The sequence below is a fragment of the Saccostrea echinata genome, unplaced genomic scaffold, assembly GCF_033153115.1.
Source record: "Saccostrea echinata isolate AGI-Se365-2 ecotype Australia unplaced genomic scaffold, CSIRO_AGI_Sech_v1 ptg000028l, whole genome shotgun sequence".
NCBI lineage: Eukaryota > Metazoa > Mollusca > Bivalvia > Ostreida > Ostreidae > Saccostrea > Saccostrea echinata.
In genome coordinates this window covers 2,822,611-2,844,679 of record NW_026889777.1, presented here as the reverse complement: position 1 = coordinate 2,844,679, position 22,069 = coordinate 2,822,611, and the positions used below count along the sequence as shown (strand labels likewise).

General features: G+C 33.8%; 2 protein-coding genes across 2 annotated transcripts in view; one reads left to right on the top strand and one right to left on the bottom strand.

Annotated features, from left to right (window-relative positions):
* LOC133194024 (uncharacterized) overlaps positions 1-22,069 on the top strand; it is a 330,950-nt gene that overhangs the window by 45,057 nt on the left and 263,824 nt on the right. The gene's annotated exons all lie outside the window — the stretch shown is intronic.
* LOC133194022 (rho-related GTP-binding protein RhoE-like) lies at positions 3,291-14,125 on the bottom strand. Its single transcript, XM_061329943.1, has 5 exons — positions 13,737-14,125; positions 9,131-9,221; positions 4,760-4,869; positions 4,530-4,664; positions 3,291-4,356 (listed from the first exon to the last, which is right to left on the bottom strand). The coding sequence occupies exons 1-5, from the start codon at positions 13,887-13,889 to the stop codon at positions 4,108-4,110; spliced, it is 738 nt and encodes a 245-aa protein (XP_061185927.1). The 5' UTR covers positions 13,890-14,125; the 3' UTR covers positions 3,291-4,107.

The following is a 22,069-nucleotide window of genomic DNA, read 5'->3' as shown; positions in this document are numbered from 1 at the left end:
GAGGGCACTTTCCCATTTTTCCAAGGAAAAAGATAGCCTTTTAACTAGGAAAATCACGGGTAGGGGTCCAGACCTCCCCCCTTTAGATCCGCGCATGGGTTGTTAAATTTATTTTTTATTACTGACCCTGATAAAAGTTTACTGATGCATGTATACAGGAAAAAAAAATATTCTTCTGCAGAGGAACAGGACCATGTTAGTCATATAGATAAAGAAACAATCTAGGATATGTACGTTATGATATCTTGGGTCTAGGGAGGAGCTAGAATATCTTGTGAAGAACAGTAGGACCAAAGTAACTTGTGAGCTTTGTGGTTCATCAGCCTCTTGTTGTATTCTGGGGCCTGTTTTACAAAACTTACGACTAAGATCAAATGTGAAATTTTTGAAAACAAATTCTGTTTTAAATTGCTAATGTAAAAATATCGTTCTACATTTCTTTTATAAAGATTAAAACCATTTTCTGTTTAATGAAAAATAGAAAGTTTTAAGCGGAATTAAATATTGGTCTTAGTCGTAAGTTCTCTTGTAAAACGGGCCCCTGATTTCATTTACTTTAACGTACTTCTTGGAGTTATAGTTCTTTGCATCTGTTTTGATATTCACGTACCGATTACCGTACAGACATTTTTCAATTTCAAAGCGTGTTTAATGTTTTTTTTAAATACCAGCATTAATGTATGTTTAGCTATTTTAAAGCAAGATTTCCGGAAATTATAAATACATGTAATTGAGCTTTGCGTTGCGGGTAATCTTGTATTTATACCCGAACTTGGTAAAGAAAGTTCGCGTTGTTATCTTAATTGGTCTGTCCACCTGTCCATCCCTCATACTATCTTCTTTCTCCTCGTACTAAGAATTTTTTTTTTTTTAAATTTTCATTTTCACCTCAGGAAGCAATATTTTACACAGTAGTTATCTAAATCTTTTGCAAGATGATTTTGGGTGTCCTGCAGATGTACAATAAGCTTTAGTAATTTTAATTTTCACCCTTGGGGCCAAATGGGGGGTCGAATAATAATAAAAGAGGCTCATGGTCATACTACATAGTCATGCTTACTACCTGTGCTTAAAATGCATGTATATATATTTTATGTAAATATCATTATGTATAGTAACTTTTGTGGTTTCTTTGCTACCAAGGTACAAGGGAGCTAGCGTACATTTAGAGGCAAACACAGGTGCGGGTATTACTCCCTTATGACTTCTTCTAGTTTACATCATGAGAGGGCACTTACTCCATACTGATGAGTCAGTATCATACATGCTTTACAAAACGTTTAACATATTTAAAAAAGAGTCTGTCAGCTATTAAAGTAAGTAGAATTTATGTTAATACAATATAATTTTGTCCAAGGGCACATCTTATTGAAATATTTCACACAAATTGAGAGTTGGTCTTCCTTGCCGGTGAGATTTCAGATTCCAAACAGTAAACAGTGCAGATATACATTTATTTAAAAAATTAAGGTCAGACGACACGTTCCTCAATTATGTATAATTTTTCCCAAAAATTTGTCACTGAAGCACTGCTACTTTAACAAGTTTCCTCACAAAAAATTGAGGTACCTTACCGGACATTTGTGCAAGATACCAGAGGGGGGTGTTTCCTATATAATGCTATTTGAAATCACTTGAATTGTCATTATCACAATTTTTGTTGTAGTTATTTTCTAATACATTTTGAAAACAGTTTATAAACCATCTTATATTTTACAAGGAGAAAGAAAATAGATATTTTAGGAACAAGTCGTCAAACCTTAACACATATCTTATTGAATCATCCAAGAGATGAAAACTGCTTCAATGATAAAATTCAAAAGACAAGGCCATCAATGTAAAGCGGATCCCACGGAGTTATTGCATGAAGTGTTAAAAACATACATGTACACTTAACAAAATTGCTAAAGCACCATCATATAAAATCAATATTTACATTGTACCTCTTCAAAACTTGTTTAGTTTTTATTTATTTTCTGTCCTTTTTTTTTTTTTTGGTTGTTTTGTTTTGTATATGTCCCTCTGACCATTTTGAATATATTGTACATGCACATATGTTATTAATGTACACCATGCACCAGTACTTTGGTTGGGCGAATCAATTGAACTTGAGCTTGAATTTGAACTTGAGACGTATTTGATTTGTTACCATAGTTAAAAGAAAGGCATTTAAAAATGCCATAACTGATATACGAAAATTTTAATGTTATAATTGAAGCGTGCCATTCCTGGATGGAAATCGTGCTCACACCTTTTGGAGGAATAAATTTCAAATTTTTCATTGTATTTGAGTTTTCCATGTTCCTAAAAAATTAAAAAGAAAAACTTGACCGTGTATGCAGTGTTTGACCATGGAAAAGCGTAGTAGGGTGGATGGTATGTTGTCTGCAGGGTGTTCTTTGGAATTTTTTTTTTTCAAAATAATAAAACAATGTAATTTTTTTTGTTTCTTTTGGTTAAAACATGCTGTGATTAAATCAACGAATACAAATATGCCTTCTTTATGTGAATATGGAATCCAATAAAAACCACATAATTACTGCAAGATTGTAAAGCAACCGGAAGTGTGGTGGACTGGGTACGGAAATCAAAGTACTATAGCTAGGTGACTTCCGGGCGACATGTTAGACATATTGCTCTAAATCATTAACACCAAGGCTGTTTCAAACCTCAGTGACAAACCATCGGTAACGGCCAACTTCAGAACAGTGTACAAACAGTGCCAATTGGCTGCCGGAAATTGGGTTGCGGGCAAGAAGGCCTTTGAAGGGTGTTGTATTAATTGACACCAAGACATCGGCAAGTTCAATTGCAGTGGGCAAAACTGTTTATTAAATTTACTCGTTTCAGTAATGAAAATATCTTACATGTAATTACAGATGAAAATACTGAGTGGTGCGTTAGAATTTTATCTAGTGAGTACGTGTACATGTATACATATAGGGCCTATGACATAGATTTAGCGACATACATATTTCTTCTACAACCGTGTATCATTAAGCGTTTTAGTGGAAGGTTTTGAAAAACTGAATCAATCGTAAGTACTTGACCATGTCCGTAAATTCAGGGGCGGATCCAGGAGATAAAGGTTTTTTGAAGAATTATACAGGTGGTTTGTCGATTGAAGTACATGAAAACACTATCCTATACCATAGTGTAATCTTTGACTTGAGGCATATCAGATAATAGGGGAGAGGGTAAGCTTAACTGCTTCGAATGTCGCCTTTCAAATAAAACAAGCACTATTTCCAAGGAAAAAAAACACATATTCAATATAACAAACACATAAATAAAGTTTCTCATTTATTTTTAGGTATCAAATTTGTTCAAATATATAACACCTCCCGTGTAATAAAACAAAATCTTCGATTTATTCCTGCACGCGAGCAATATTGCACACCGCACTAGAAATTGCACACACGACACTCTTGCTCAAAAATAAATTAATATCTATCATTTGCATTCAATACTATATACAAATATGAAAGACAAACTGTTGGACAATTGTTTCTGTTGTCAGTTTTTTTTCTCTCTCACACTTTAGCACCTTTGCAATTCTTCTAGCCTAAAGAAGTCGGGGCAAACAGAACCCCCTTGTCTCACTCCTTAATATACAAATAACAGTGTGCACCACCTTGTCTTGCATATACAGTTCCTCAATGTCTGACACTATTTTGTCAATATTTTTGACAGTCACTTCGCACTACAATGAATATATGCTCGAAGTTTAATGAAGATCTGCTAGTTTATAAATGATTGTTCTAATCCTTGAATTGAAGAAAATGACTTATTTTCTACGTCAATAACAAAAAGATGTATAATGTTCTTGGGTCAATGCTTTTGAATGGGTTCATCCATTTTAATATACAATCTGTAGTATTAGAGCACAGAGTCCAAGGCAATATCTTCATTAGACTTAAGTGTTAAGAAACACATCTGCAAGCCGTTGTGAATTGTAACAAAACAATGTACAGACAAATTAAAGATTTTGCAATAAGCAAAACAGTGGCCAAAGCACGTCAGCTTTTATGGGAAACAGGACACATCTTCCCTTCAAATTAGTCAGAGATCATGATTCTTTTTCTTGAAATGTTCACAGTCACTCAATCACATGATACAGCAACTTTTGGCTGCTTCCTTTCGTAATTGCACCTTTGCCTCGCCAATCCCGCTAAATCGTTTGCGTCGCATGAAGGACCTCTGTCGCCGGAAGGTGGGACTTTGTTCTGGTGTGGTCTTATTTCCGGCAGAGGACAGAGCCGCTACTTCTATGACGTCATTCACGCTTCGCTGTGAATCCTTGGAAGAAATTTCTGAATAAACCAAGGCTCCAATATTTTTTGCTGACTTGAGAGCCTGTAAAAAGATTTTTTGTAAATAAACAATAGTCTCCCCTTTCATTTTCATGCATGGTTACGTAGTTACACGTACGCAATATCTTTCCAAAAACAGACCGAAAGTAAAAAGGCTTCTGATCTCAACCATAGCGAGATTGTTACAATGTAATTAATATAAAACTAGAATCCTACCTGATCATACATAATGGGTGATGTTCTTTTCTTGGCAAGTTCTGCTAGCGTTGTGGGGTCAGTTCTGAGGTCTGTTTTGCAGCCCACTAATATCATGGGCTGTTTCGGACAGTGTTCCCTGACTTCACGTGACCACTAAAAAGAAGCAAATTAAAAGAATAGTAAAAAATGAGGCTTTCTTTAGAAATACATGGCTTTTACTGCGTGTGCATACAAATGACGTCACTTACTCTTGAGATTGCGTGTTCCAAACTATCTGGATCTGCTACTGAGAAACAGACCATAATGAGATCAGCGTCGGCGTACGATAGAGGGCGCACACTGTTATACGTATGAGAGCCTGAAATCAAATTTTAAATATAATTAATAAGCAATAACGTTTAATGTTCGAGTGTGATTCGCGTCAGTATTATAATATCAGTGGTGATTATGTAAGTAAGAGATTAAAGAAATCGATGAAACTTGGCATATTTATTGACAGTTAAAAACTGTGCATTACATATATGTACATGTATATTGCTGTGTGGGGATTATAAATTAGTAAGGTTAAAGTTTCCTAGTTTCAACTTTCCGCAACGTCACCTTTATTGCATCGAAACCTAGGTCCGAAAACCCTACCTACTTCTTTGCAAAACAAATGAATTGTTCAAATACCAAGAGGCGGCTATGTAAGAAAAAGCTTAAAATTTGGACCTACAAATCAATCATCGTCAATCGCCAATTTAAGATCCCTGATTTCTGTCTGCGTAAGCAACCATCTGATTTTAACATTCAAGGAAAGTTCAGTACCATGGCCTATCTCTTTTCTTTACATTTCCTAAACCTGTTTTTCAACGACGCAGTTTATCACACAAATGTCTGTCGACTCTTTTATCAGAAAGTACGAGTTGATTTTTTTTGTAAATTCAGTGAATTCTTAACAGTCCCCAAATTGACAATGGATTTGTTTGCCCGAAGTATTTTGATTTGGCTGAGCAAATAATTGAAGGGGAATTACAAATTCCGTACAATTCTTCACATCTAAAACATGATTGGCATTCGTTCTTCTGATAGGTCCAAGTGTAGAGACATTATTTCAGATATTGAACACGGAGATTTCTTTAAGACTGATTTTACAGGTGGTTGAGATACTTCAAGCCCACGTATATTCTTGCTCTCTTATATTAGTTTCTAAGTTATCAATACAAAATGTACTTTAGGACTAATGGGTTTCTTTTTGTTTTGGGTTGTGCCGTTCCAGACAGCTGACTGTTTAAGTCGAGGTGAAGTGATCCATGCGTACAAAAAATGCATTCGTCAGAAACACCATGTTCGGCCGTAGGATCATACCTTATTTTAATACCATTTATTGCAAGACGAATTTCATACATAAATTTAAACATTTTGTTCTAACTGTGCCAAACTTTTTAAAAAAAATTAATCAACTAATCACAAATTTTCTATAAATAAAAATGCATGATGCAAAAAATAAACTTCTCACCAACTAGCATGAAATTATGTCTTCCAAAAAAAAAAAAAATTATCTACCACGATCTATCATAAAACCACGAACTGTTCTAGTTGTTGTACAAAACAAAGAGAGTAATTTTTAAACATGATGTAATCGGCCTTGGAACACGCTTTTAGATTTTGTATAATAATATTTACATTTGAAACTTCACAAATTTGTCTAAACGCATTCTAATAATAAACATGACAAATGAAAAAATCTCATCATATTCGCATTGCACTTGCGTAAGAAACTGCAAAGACACTTGAATGTTTTTCAAAGGATAATATTGTCAAAAGTTTTTTTTTTTAAATGTTTATCACATATTTCAGACAATTTTCTAAGCCTTTTCCCTGAATATTCCCCATATTAATCGTATACACGTATACACATCAATTCATAGAAAACATTGCCATCTCGATTTACAATCATCCGTACCAACAGAAACATTTCAAAAGCTTTTGAATTTCAATCTTAAGTCCAAAAGAGATATAAAAGCAGACGACCTTAATTTATGGTCGCTTCAAGGGCCTCCCCCACTATTTACATATATACCTTGATAGGCAAAAAGAATTTGAACGTGTCGATGCAAGCGCCATAAAAATGCACTAAGCAAATAGTCGCCCAAATAGCACTCCCATATTTCATACATAACTCCGCCGAAGAAGAGAAACCTAGCGCTAAAGAATGACATTACATTTTCTTTGCCTTTCTTTGTCGTATATGAATGAACCTTTCTCAAAGGAATAGGAAAAAGGGTATATTTTTACTACGCCCATTTTAACAATTGTTAGTGTCTGCCGAAATTTCCAAATGGCTAGCTACGTATAATGAATGAAAAGGATATAAGTATACCTATATAAACACATTTTATAAGTCAATTATCTTCCACACACGAACAGTGACAAACTGCCTTTTTGACATGGTTCGGAACAAGACAAATAAAATGATTCTCTCTTGCAAAGTCTATGAAAAATATCATGAAAACGTATATGTGCGTTATTGAAATTTGGAGTTTGAAATAGAAAAGTCATCGCAACGTTAACAATACTCAAGAACTTAAAATATGTACAAGTGTAGTTCATCCAAGAAAATTAAACCATGACGACTCTGTAGTGATCGAAATCATTTTAATGCATAAAATTTTTTATTTTTCTTTTTAGTTAATGGTCTCTACCGAAAGGCCCAGTGAAATGAAGAACTTAATGGCTTTAATTTTATGCCTAACACCCGAGAACAAAGAATATGATTCCATTCTGTGAATTGTTGGTGTCATTAACCAGTAAAGCAAGATAACAATTACTGAGTAGAACAGCTGGTTGGCGGAGGAAAGAGGGGTAGGCAGAAGACATATGAGCAGGATGTTTTATAATTAATGGGATTGCAAACGATGGAAATACAAAAAGAAGATTTTCTTTTTTTTCATTTTCCTCAATTATTTGCAACATTTGGCCATTCATTTATACATAAATTTTCCTTCCTTTATTAATAGGGGGCCTTAGGGCGTAAGAGCAATCTATGCATCTTACAAAGCTTTGATTGCCTTTGGCAATTCAAAATAACTGCACCTCATAATAAGAACGAATATATACGCGTAAATTTTTAATAACTTCGATGTGTTGACCATCATTGCTTCCTAATGTCCCTGCATGAATCTTAAAATTTCACAGGAATTTGCTCTAACATAATAGCGTGGGCTGCCTTGAATTAATAAATGATGAAAATATTTCGTCATTGCTGAATATAATTAATACGAAGTAGTTATAGTCTGAATAAAATATTAGCTGACAAAGACATTTTTGAGTTCATGTCGTACATTAGTCAATGGCAAGGTTTTGCCAAAATTTTGTACTTCGTGGTGATAGATAATCCTGGGATCAAATTATAAGCCGGATTTTCTTTTTTTTATCCAAGTGCAATTAACAATGGCTGACATATACATGTACTTGCATTTGTCTTTTAGACGGTCACTCCGATTAGTTTTGAGAATAAAATACATTGGAATGCATGAATATGACATCCAAATTCTATAATCAGATTTACTGGTGTGTATTTCAAAATTTACCCCAGGTAAAAACCATTCCCATGCCAAATTTTAATAATCCTTCCAGGTATGTAGGTCAACAGGTGAATTTCAGTAAAGGTGTTTTTGCGTTTGATTTTCTATGCCTTCCCATATTATATTAATAAGATTTTTTTAACAGCAATATGTTTTGAAAATTGTTAATTATTACCTAGAAACATGAATGTCCTAGAAACTGTGTCTTTTTTTTTTTTTTGGATGCATAATACAAAAAAACAATCAGAACATTTTACCACCTCATTAATTAAGACTGGAGACAGCCCAGGAATGTTAGCCAGGTAGCGGAAATTGTGAATGTCACAAGGTTCAAACAGTTTTATGTTAAAACACAACAGAATATGTACTTTTTCAATAACTTCAGGCGGTACAGCCATTGAAAATTCCGCACCCTTTTAACCTTAGGTTTTGAATTACGTCACGCACGAGACTTGTGCGAGATTTCTGTATTTTCGACTAGATTGGGTTTCTTTTCGTATTATATGCAATACAGGTAGTAGATGGTATCGGCGAGTAAGGTTGATGAAAAAGTCAGTCGATATGTTAGAAGTTTGAACGTAAGGTCATGTGTTATCAAGAAATACATCTTGTCTGGCGTCGAAGACGTCAGCACATTTGCTAGAGGAGCTGAAAATATTAACTTTGCCCGTATATTGCGGTCATTCCAAAGGCTACCTTACCAATACCAATCACGTTCTTTCTTTGAATACAATGACCACCATACAACATACAACATAGATGGAACTAACGAAACTTGTATCCTATAGATTACGACCTTGAACTGTAAACCCAACCTGTATCCTATAGATTACGACCTTGAACTGTAAACCCAGCACCGAATCCATGCCATATGAGTTCTTGTGAAACAAGACTCTCAATACTAATGAAACACAGTCTTCTAACTAACATGCATTTCTTCTGTGTCCCGCTAATGTTATAGTATTTAATGTTAGTACATTGCAGACAGGAAGTAAATTGAGTATCTGATTTTGAAATCCTGTCCATCTAACAGATACAGGTGTATATATTTACCTGAGGTATCCCAAAGGGACATCTGGATTCGGTATGTGTCGGAAACATGATATGTCGTGTTATATGTATCAAAAGCTGTAGCAGTATATATCTGAAACGAAAAATGAAAACTCTTACTATTTTAAATCATACAAAATAAAATAGATAACTGTATAACACCCCACCCACCCACCCCCCAAAAAGTACAAAAAGATATGTTAAACTCAGATCAAGACTGCATTCATAATCGAAATGATGAACTGTTTAACAAATGAGATGAAAGTAATTTACGACACAATGCTATGCATTGATGAACATTCAATGCTTAAATAACAATCTAAAACTACTATACAAGGGGTGTGCAATTATAATTTAACAAAAGTGTATAGACGATATAGTTTCTGACTGAATAGTCTGTTTGCACGAATCGTCCCCAGCTATATATGCTGGTATGTACATTTAACAGATTTATTAAGCATCCAAAACATATATTTCCTTAGCAGTCCACCTCCCTACAAAAAGAACGGCTAAGATTTCGTGTAAGCATCTTTCCAACATTCGCCCTGCATATTTGCATTTCTTCGCACGTGCATATCTTCATCATGTTCATATATACATGTATATATTTATTGACAGTATAAACACAACTTGCTAAAAAAAACCTTTGGGAAATCGGTACATTTGGCGGAAAATGTATCACTTTTTAGTAGGTCGAATTCCCACGAGATAGAAACGGTATGCTCCCTGATATCAAGGAGAGCAAACACATTCATTTTATCAGACGGAACATCAGGGGGGTTTTATCGTTCTGACACATCGCTTCTCATCAGCAAACCCTGACTCACACAAGCTCTGACAGACTCAGAAAATTAACAAATCGAGCTTTTCCGAGACGGCGTTTTACGGCCGATTTCTGCTGATTATAAAAGAGAAATTTTATTTTTATAGTGTCTATCAAAGATATTATTGGATCAAACAGTCAACAGTTTATCATTTTTTATCGTAGAGAAGAAATGGGTTTAACTTCATTTTGTTAATGGTTCATTACCGAGGTTCTTTGGTTTTTTCATGCCAATTGGTCCGCTGTCTTTTGCAGGGAAAACGCCCTACCATACAAAGCTAATTTATATAAATCCGTTTATCATGTTTATGTTTAGCAAAAAAATTGTATATATTTTTAAACGCTAAAGTAAAATGTACTTTGTTCTTTAGAATAATAGGTATCGAAAAATACAATACGACAAAAGGTTTCAAATATAAAGCCTGCAAAGATGACGTCATCACAACAGGAAATGGGGGAGCTAAAATTCTAGGCAATACTCTAGACAAGAACAGACAAATTAAAGAAGCATCCTACTTATCAGTATCGAATTAAGATATCTCTGGCAGATTCAGAAACCAATTTTATCTTTGCTGACTGCCAATGAAAGGACCACGGTGAACTGACTTCTATGGCCAATTTGCTAAATCTTGTTGCGAACTCCGGAAACATTTCAAATATGCCTTCGAGTGTTATGTTTCTTTTCTAAGAAAAAAGAAACTGTTCGTGTGTGTTTAATGGCAGTTGTCGTGTTGTTCTATGTTTATTTGTTGATTTTACAAGTCCCTGTGGCACTTCTCAACACGATTGATCATGTAGTCTGCTAATTCACTAATTGGTACTTCAAACATCTTACAAGGTTTTCATAAAAATGCCTCAAGTCAGGGAAAAAAGTTCATACTCTGGACTGATTTTTGTGCTAATAATCTTTAGAATTGCAGAATTTGATATCATCATCTTTCATATTGCGTGGAATGTCTGTCCTAGGAATTTGCAATTTGAATTAAGTCGCTGCATCAATTTGCTTCCGGAATTAAATGGTAAAAGAATTCGTGAAATGTAAAACGAGATCGCCCCCATATTATCGCGTGATCTTTCAAATATTTTCATTTAATTGAAAATAAATAAGATAGCGTGCTTTTACACGGTAATTTTCTAAATCGTTTACCTCTTCCTTGCCCCGCGAACAAAACACATAGTGTGGTATTACACATTTGCAATAAACCCAATAAATGTTTCGCTTAATTTTAACAACCACTGTCTAAAAGTTGCAACGTATTAACTTTCCTTTATCATTTCCATTTGCATGACCTAGAAAAATATGAATGAGAGGTCCACACCTCATGCCACGCTTGTGGTGGAACGAAGCGCATTTCCGACCACAAAACCTGTACAATATGACAACCCCTGCTTCACCACTCATTCATGTAAATTATAGAACAGACCTTTGTTTCACTGCATAACTTCATCGTTTGTCATGTTATTAATTCAAGTACCGTAATACCACATTATTCTCTGTCAAATTTCTGTATATGAACCTTTTTCGAATATTATTATGTACAATATATATTCTCATATACATTGGAAGACAAATAAAAATTGTCAAACATTTTCTTCTGCCTTGTATTGCGATTTTTTTCGACAAAAACGAAAATAAGCATAAAATTTCTATGTATTGAAAAATTCTTGATCTTTCTAAAATAAAATTCAAATTAAACTCTCTCGAAGATCTCTCTCTCTCTCTCTCTCTCTCTCTCTCTCTCTCTCTCTCTCTCTCACATACATTCATGTAGAATATTACCACAAACATACATTTGATTAGGCCAAACACAAAAATATGTGTGGTTCCGGTTACACCTCCAAAAGAATTAGGGTAGGTAGCTAGGGATTTTTTTTTTTTTTTTTTTTTTTTTTTTTTTTTTTTTTTAACAAAATGATTTTCTTAATTTTTCTAAATAATACTTATCACTACTTTGCAAATGACATTTAGATGTGGTGTGATAATATACTAGTCAATATTGGTAGGGGACACCTACATGCTAGCTTGCTTTGGATTTAACACTAATAAACACTTGCACTATGTTGTGCAAGGGGGCGGTCATTGCTGAAACTAAAACTTAAACCGGAGCCATTGATGGAAATTGGGGAAAATTCCGGAAAAAATATGAAAATTGCCAAAAAAAGGTTAGGGTCGGAGGGATAAAATAGGGACGGTCGGGTAACCGGAACCACACATATTTTTTTATTTGGCCTTATCAAGATAACGTCTTTCTCTGCCATTTATTGTGCATATGTCAAAACTGGTCAGTAATGCCAATCGTCAATCAAAACCTACCGGGGAAATTTGACAGCCATCTATGGTCATTCACTCTGACGGTGTCAGAAGAGCAACCGACATTGTCTGGGTTAGCTCATGTTCGATTATCAACGGAATACGGTGAATTAAATGCGCTGTTGACACAGCGATAAAAATGTATTCAGACACCTTTCATTCATCCCTCGCCAGGTGCCGAGATTATCAAACGTTAAGTATAGATTGATGTAATGCAAAAATTTGATGGTCCAGAAACATCTTCTGGGCAATAAAGAATTTCTCAAAGAAAAATCATATACTTTCATATACTTTTGATGTGACAATAGACCTTTTACTTATAGCAATTTACATTTTACATATAATACGTAAAATTTTGAAAATTAATAAAAAATGAGAAAAAATTAACATATCTCCCTCATAATAACATGTAACCTTCAACCATAGATCAATCATCGAAATTGATTTTTTCTTCTTTAAATATCTAAATGTACAGCTGTAAGCTTTCAAGGTGACGAGATTTTTGTTGGAACCAAAGAATTACTGATCGCTAGAGATACACATTGAAATGTCGTTTTATCTATCAAGTATATATACGCGCTAGGACCCCCTCAAGGTTTTGATTAAAATCTAGATTTAGACACTCCACCAACTGTGGCATTTTCATTAGAGATAGAACAGACCAGAATTGGACTTTGTCACTAGTTTTAAGCTTGTTCCGCGGTGAAAATAAATTAATGCAAGTTTTACACAGGTGAAAGACATTGCATAACTTATAGCAGATTTTTTTTTAAAAGGCATGTCAGGTCATGAATTTATTACCACTCCTTACGTCGGATCTATTTTTAGAATTTAACGAAGAAGAAAAAATATGAAAGGCCGTTTTAAAGAAGATTCGGGGTTTTGTGATCTCCTGGATGATAATCTGATAATAGCCATATAAACCGTAATTGCGACCAACCGCTGTGAAATATTAACCACACCCTCAGAGTCAATGATAACAATGGGTTTTTAAAACCCATTCACTGAAGTTCTCTATTAAATAACCAGCACGTACAACACTCCCAGGTGTATATAAAAAAAAGAATATGGATTTCTTTTAAATCTCAGTTTTTGCGGTTAAAGATTAAATTCTCAACTGTGAACTGACAATCCCTTTAATTTTTCAAAGTTCAATACCACGATGATACAGCTAAGCTTACAGTTTTATTAAACGAAGAACATTTGTACACGTGGTTATACAATACTTTATATTCATTACAATTATTTATAGCAGATAGCAGCAGAACTGTAACGTTATGGTTTTATATTTTAGCCTTTGACCATGGTCAAACACTAAAATGTAAACCCATAATGATACAGTTCGGCAGCTAAATAGCAGACTAACATGCGTCCACCTATGTGAATTTCTATACTGTATTTGGCACATTGAACATGTTGAATATATATAATTTGCAAACTATTTTTAAGGAGCGAAGTTTAGAAGCCTGACCTACCTCGTCGAAGTTTTCTTTGATGTACCGCTTAATTAATGAAGTCTTTCCACACTCGCAGTCCCCCACTAACACTATCTTACACTTCACGGAGGTCACTTGAGGGTTCCTTTCCCCATCTGACCCCATACTATCCAATGTTCTGGATTTCAACATGAAGAAAAAATTATAACTTTGCACACCATGTCATAAGGAGGGAGTTCCCCGTTCAATCGCCCGTTTCCAAGGGCTCGCCTCGAATAACTTGCGAATCCTCTTCAACAAGAGTATATATATTTCCCGGTATATTTTTTTTTCTTCAGAATATACTTTTTAACTAGGCGTGTTTTTTTTTTTCGGTCGTCAGCTGTTAACCGTGTGTTGACGGGGCCTAGCTACGAATTCCTATCCACCACGTTTACACATGGGTTGTTGCATTAAATGAAAACCATGTGACGGTCAATTTTCTCAATGAAATTTACAAACCACGTGATTTTTCAGCCAATCGGATTGCTGGATCCTCACTCCCATTTTTCACAGGAGAGGCACGATAAAGGTAGACGAACTCGACCGTATATTTTAAAATCCAGGTGATGTTTCTATTTATGGGACAGTAAACCTGGGCATTGATATTGCCGTTAGTTGTGAAATATGAATGAGGATGAAAAATTAATATTTTTTTAAATCTGAAAGCAAAGAATGCTTCAGTTAACACTTAAAATTCAATTGTGTCTGATTGAAAAAAAAAATCAAACCCAAGTTCCATTTTCTTTTCATTGATAAAAATTTAAATACTTCAGCATATTTTCTTAACCACTAATTTTTCTAACCACACACAATATGGACAAATGGTGGCATTGTTAAACCTGTCCAGATTTTGACGGGTTAATCAAACGGTCAGATTTTAAAAAACAGTTTTTGTTGTGGTTTTTGAATTGCAATGTGAAACCAGATGAATGGATTGCTTTTGACACAGGTTCGGGACAATAGAGACCCAGAGTCTCCAGGAGACCTGAAGATACGGTGCCAAAATCTGCACATTAAAAACCATTTCAAATATTTCTTTTCTCAATCAAAATCCATTCACAATTTTGGCACAATGCAGTTAATTCTGTATAAAAATCGCCGACTGGAAAATTAAGATATTTGTTGCCGTCGATCAATTTATACTGCTAGAAATAAAGTATAAGCAAAAATGTGTTACTATTAAATATAAATCATGCATTTTTTGCTCTGTTCTTACTTTTAAATATGAAAAATGAAACAGATTGATCTTTCATTTATTTAATACCTTTATTAATTCATTAATAAATTGATTAATTAATCAATTATAATTTATTTATTTATTTTAATTTTTTTAAGGGAGGGGGTTGATATCAACACAGTTTTTTTTTTTTATAAACTTAAAGTGTCAGGATTCTTGATTATAAATTACACGCTATCCTCTCAACTCAGCAGCATTTTTTTGTATAGTTTCTGTAAATTTTAACTCATTATTACATGTGCCATAAATATGATATGTTAAATATATCTAAGAAACTCATATTATTTATTTATATTTATGTATATATATATTCTTTTATTTTTCTATAATATTTCAGATATTATGGGAATGCGATGCCATCTCAATACAAAATTTGAATTAAAGTCAAATCCGCATAAAAAAAGTCGTCCAACTTCTATGCCCTATTTTGTCGAATAGATATGCATATACGTACATGTAATTATATTTTCTTCTCACGATAGGGTTTTTCTGCATAATGCATACATATGTGTTGACATTTGTCTTTTATTCTTATGTAACGTTATATCCTTGAAGTTGTTTGGGTCATCAGTTCTGGGCCACCTATAAAGCAGCAGACGAGACGCTAGTCTTATTTGACTACCTTGCCAAGTATCAAACCTCAGTTTTTTTTTTAAATTCTAATTGCATTGTTTTAATTAACAATGATAAGCCGTCATCGATTGTTCCGCCGGAGATTAATTTTGAATATTCATGCAGACTGTTTGCTTGATCCTTTGACAAAATTGGAAGTATGGAAGTTAAAAAGAAATTGTTCAACCCTCCCCCTTTCTGGAAAAAAGACCAGTATGAAGACTGAACACATAAACAAGTGTAAACTTTTCACGGTTTATAAAGCGTAAGCTGCCCCAACCCAGTTTATACCGTATTTATAAATTGGGTAGCTATTAAATTTATTCCTTAAAATAATATAATAGTGCAAAGACATCATATTTTTATATTTTGCCTTGGGGGGGGGGGGCTCGGAGTCTTAATGGTTATTACGTCAAATAATCAAAGTGGTGGGCCCTGAGAAGGTAACATTCATAAGAAAGGTCAAGGTAAAAAAATTATGAAAGAATTTAATTGCTCTAACCAATATGTAACTTAGTATAATGAAAATATTTTGAAAAGTGAAATTAAGGTAATAGGTGAGTTCAAGCTAAGAAAATTATGACACATTTAAATAGCTCTCAACAATTGTATTTATTCAGTAAATGAAGTTTGATGAAGTTTCTTCTGTGTTAAACTCAAAACATGCAATAAATAGTGAGATCAAGGTCATATGGAAATTCAGAGTCATATGGAAGGTCAAGATCAAAAATATTTTATGAAGATTGATGTAAACATCTTGAACAGTTTCTTTGAAACTAAGATAAATGTAATATGACAAATAGTGGGGTCATGGTCAAAGAGTCAGAAAATTATATCACAGTTGAATAGTTTCCACCAATATGTAACAGTTTATGAGTTTTAAAGAAAAGTTAATGAACAGTTTCATATTTAAAATGTGTTACATTCAAAATCAGTTATAGTGAGGTCAAGATCACAGGGAAGATCATATATAGGGTCAGAAAATTATGAAACAGTTGAATAGCTCCCACCAATTTTATCAGTGTACCAGGTATGAGTTTTGATCAAAATATCTTGAATAATTACTTCTGAACTGTGCTAAATGCAAATTAAGCAATTATAGTAAGGTCAAGGTTATTCGGAAAGTCAAGACCAGAAAATTTTGCTAGAGTTGAATAGTTTGAATCAGTTTTTGAGATCTGATTCAACATCTTGAATAGTTACTTTGAAATTGAAAAAAAAAAAACCACAAAATAGAGAATAGTGAGTCAAGTTCATATGGAAAGTCAAGGTCAGAAAGTTATGACCCAGTTGAATAGCTACCACAATATATATATACATGTATCAGTGTTTGAGTTCTGATAAAAATGTCTTGAATAGTTACTTCTAATCTGTGCTAAACTCAAATTAAGTAATAGTGAGGTCGAGGTCATAAGGAAGAAAATTATGCCACAGTTAAAATAGCTCTCATCAATATGTACCAGTGTATGAGTTTTGATTAGAATATCATGAATACCGTGTAACTTTGAAATTGAATTAAGCACAACGTGGGAATAGTGAGGACAAGGTCACAGGGAAGGTCAAGGTCAGAAAACTATGCTACAGTTGAATAGCTCTCACTAATTTGTATCAGTGTATGAATTTTGGTTCAGACATCTTGATCAGTTTCTTTGAAACTGAAAGAAACGCAAAGTGTAACGGGCACACAGACGAATGGGGGTAGACGGAGGACGAAAGATGAACATGACAAACACTATATGCCCCGGTCATACTCATGGCGGGGAGTGAAAAATAAAAATTCTAAAAGTTTTGCGGTTTGATATTACTATTTTTGCATCTTTAATAAAAATAATTAATGTCGATGACGTATAATTATATTTTCCATATATAATCTCTCAAGGTGTGTAGAAACAGACGCCTTTTTATGCAGAACATACATGTGATTTCCACTCATATATTATATATTTTTCCCCTTTTGGATACCCCAAAACATCGATTCAGATCTCTAATGAATCATTCTAGACTAGAAAATAACAGCCATCAGTTAAATGCACCACAAACTGTAGCAGTCTAATCATATGCGTTTAGAAGCACTAACTTTTTACATGAAAAAAAGGGGTGGGGTGGGAATGCACGTTTTACAGAATGGTCTAAACGGTCCCGATGAAAAGCGGTTTTAACCCATACTGGATGTTTCTTTTTTATGATGGAGCCCATATCTTTCTTCCAGAGGAAATGGAGTAGTTGTGTATTTCAAAAATGTAATCAATATTTTTCTGTATATTAATTTTTTTTAAATTTGCATTCCCAAGAAAGGAAGTACATGCAATTTATAAGTTTCCATGTACTTATTGTGAAGTGATAAAGGAAGAGGTAATGTAGGAATTATTTGAAAACAATTTTTCAAAATTTGTTTAATTCAACTTTTCATCTCCCTTTAAAATACACATGTAAATGTATCAGGGGTTCTTTTAGAATAAACATGACTTTTATATATTAATTAAACATACAGTAAAATATTATACAAAACAAGTTCTGGTAAATAAAAATGGGATATAAACATCTGTTTAAAATATTTTTTAAACATAACCTGAAGTATTTGGCATTATTCTTGTTTTATTTCTTTCATCCTTGATCGTCATTGCTTCTTTCACGTGTTTGCACCTTTGACATAGTTGTATGTATGTGTATTAGTATACATTTGTACTCATTCCAAAATGAATTACATTGTGTTTGAGATTCTGTTAACGGTAGGTAAAATGAAGGTGCTCTACATATAGATTGTGCCAACACGTGTAGACCCTACGCCTGCATGTATACGGTTGCACATTGCAACACTCCACAATCCAAGATTCTGCACCAGCGCAAAACATGCACAAGAAAAATAAATAAAAACAAGGTTGTTGAGCATTTAAAATTGTTAAAGGAATATTTAATTTGTTTTATGTTGTACTTTTTTTGGGGGGGTGGGGAGGATATCAAAATGACACAAACCTGTGATATGTAATCGTGTTAGATTTGAAAATCAGGATAAATACATCATTCTGTAAATTTATATATATATAACTTGCCTTCTTTTAAGCTCTAACGAGTAAAATATCTTACAGTTTTAAATGGAAAAGATTTTCATTTGGTAATTAATTTTCAGTTTTAAACATTCTTAGTGCGAAAAAACAACCGAGAACTTGTACATCTGTCCGCAATAAGGTCTTTGTGATGCTCTCCGACTTCAGGAGTTTTTTGGAACAGTGTTTTGGCTTATATTAGCTCTATTTTAGGTATAATTAATGCAATATCCAACACAAAAAGACTGATTCATTAATCTTATGTTTTTGGTCAGAAAAGGGGGAGCTAGGGGGACGGGGACCCCAGCCCCCTCTAAATTCACCATTGACTTACTGCAGGTATACATGTAGTGGACACTAAATATTTTATCAATATTTTGGAATCGTCTTCTCTATTTTTAATGGACAGAAACAAGTATAATAAAATTAATGTTATTAACACAAAAAATATAGTATTTTAAATCATATACTAAGTTATATATCATAGCATTCAACCTCATGATTGAAATTCACGAAATTCAAAGATCTTTTAAAACATTACCAACGTGCCACAGAACAATTAAATGCTAATGAATGATTTATTTGGATTTGATTATATAGACGTGATAATATGAAATTTGAACCTGAAAAATATGACCCCCCCCCCCCAAAAAAAATAATAAAACTGAATAAAATAAAATAAAATTGAAACAAAAATGTTTACTGGATGTTATTTTTTTTCTCTCAGAATATATATTCTCTCTCTCTCTCTCATTCCCTTTTTTTTTGGGGGGGGGGGGGGGAATAATGTGTACGGACTTGCGTATAGGCAGCTACGTACGCGTCTGTACATTATAGTACTGGTACTATGTTCCACAAAGTCTTGAGACATTCTGAACAAAAACTGGGTTATAGTATAAAACACACTCTATTACACTATATACATGTACCAGTTTTTGCTCAAGATTGTCTCAAGACCCCTATGCTGTGCAATATTCTACAAGAACATTCTTTTCCTGAAACAATTATCGCTAGACTCTCTCTCTCTTTGGCACTAAAAATTTCTCCATGAATTGCCAAATTACTAATACCTTATTTGCTGTGTGCCAGTACTTTTAATGTGAAATGTGTAACATTCAAATGTACTTTAAACTTAGGAGCCAAACAGTTAAAGGCATTTCGTTTATCAGTCCCCACTTACTAATACTCACACACATTATTGAAATGAAATGCTTTCTAATTCGTTAAATTCTAGCACTTGTCATTTTATGCAGTCCACAAAATATTTACAGAGAGAGAGAGAGAGAGAGAATTCAATTCGCCTCAAAAATTCATAATAGACATAAACTTCCATTGTATTATTCAGTCGATTTTGATGCCATATATTTCTGAAAATAACATTTCTGACTAAGTGTAACGTAAAGTGTATTATGAAATTTATTTTGTTTACCTTTCCTGGCAATATACTACGTGAATTTGCAAAAACTGAAATGCATTAACAATAAATCTCTGTAACATTTAACAAAATCGAGCTAGTTTTGATGGGCTTAATATCAGGTAAATTTTGTAGTATTTGAACAGTACTTTATGTGTTTTTCAAACTGAATTCTCGCCATCTCGTCACCGACTCCTTACATTTACATTAGCTTTATTCCAATGAACGTTGTGCTTGCGTCGTTCAAAGGGAGATCATTTGAGTACATCCAGAGTTATCTTATGCAAATTTCGCAAGATAACTGCTAAGCATTTGAGAGATAAGTATAAATTGGAGATTTCTGGAGGGTGGTGGTGGGCTAATATTTCTGCTTGTTTCAGGCAATAAAGACACGTGAAGCAACCTGCTTCATGTATCTGCACATGCATGTGCATGCATTGTACTGCATATGCAACATGTGAACCTTATACTTGATCAAATAAATCGCTCGTGTTCTGAGGGAGACATATTAATATAGTATTTTGTTTAAATAAATTTTTACTTCAGATATTTGAATCTTAATATATGTTCTGTTCTTGAAACTAATGTCTTGTCTGCATAAATCAGAGTTGTGACTGTGTTAATTTTGTAGGATCAAAATAGTAAGATAATTTATTCTTTACAATGCTTAAGAATGCATTTTCGTACGAATTAAGATATAGCAATTACAAGGATGTGACTAAAAAGGCACATGCTCATTGTTGAATTAAAAACGATACCAAACTTTTCTTTGTGTTGTGAAGAATATAATACAAAGTCATTGTGGCAGTCTTTGAAAAGTAACTGTTTTGTGCGTTGAACTCTATTCATCACGTGACCAGAAACCGTTCTCGCTGTCAATCGAAAGCGTGAAAATTCTAACAGGCTTTGTGGACTGATGTTAATAAATGTTTTTCATGAAAACTGTCATAAGATTGCATTTTTGCATTCATCAATAAAGAACCCCCAATTTCTTTTTTTTTTCATATTAAAATTTATGAAATTTATCTACAATGTATCAGACTGCGTGAAATTCGTGATATTGACAAAAAGCTCATGCGTAAATAATTTTGAGGCGTAAATAATTGTGAAATCCAGATATTATTTTAACCACATAAGACACAAACCAAAGCCAAATAAAAATCTTCAAATCCCAAGACACCACTGCTGCATAATACTTGTTCACCATACCAATGAAGATCACTTGATATTTCTAATGTTCATTCTAGAACAATTAATTTTCAATAGTGTGCATGTATACTTTAATTCCTTTGGTGCAAAGCAAAATATCAAGCATAAAATCAGAGAGAGAGAGAGAGAGAGAGAATAAAACCCATGAATCCACCCTTGAGTAATACTGTCCAGGGAAATGTACAATAATATAAACATAGGTAATCAAAGATTACAAAGCTCACCTCGACGAATGTTATCTATAAGTAAGGAAATTTCACATTTTTTTTTCTAGTAAGGGTACATCCCAAGATCAGTATCCATGCAAGTTTGGTTTAAGTAGGACTTGTAGTTACTTGGAAATAGACCTGCTCAATAAACTTTTAACCTGTTTAGTTATCAAGAAAATTGTGGTCATTTCTAACATCCAAAGCAAGTCTGGAAGTTTTCATCCTTAGATGCACCATCTATGCAAGTTTAATCATAACAGGCCACAATATCATCTGCAAAATGTAGGTCAGATTCAGAATCCAAAGCAAGTCTGGAAGTGTCCATCCCTAGATACATCATCCATGCTAATTTGGTTTAAAAATGGCTAAAATTCACTCATGTAGAAAACCTAGGTCAGATCCAGCATCCGAAGCAGGTTGGTTAATGTACATCCCCAGATGCATCAACCATGCAAGTTTGGTCCAGGTAGGGCTTATAATTACTTGGGAACGGGACTGCTTCAAAATCTAAACCTGGTCTCACATGTGGAAAATCTAGCTCAGTGCCAGCATCCGAAGCAAGCGTAGTGTCCACCCCTGGATGCATCATCCATCCAAGTTTGGTC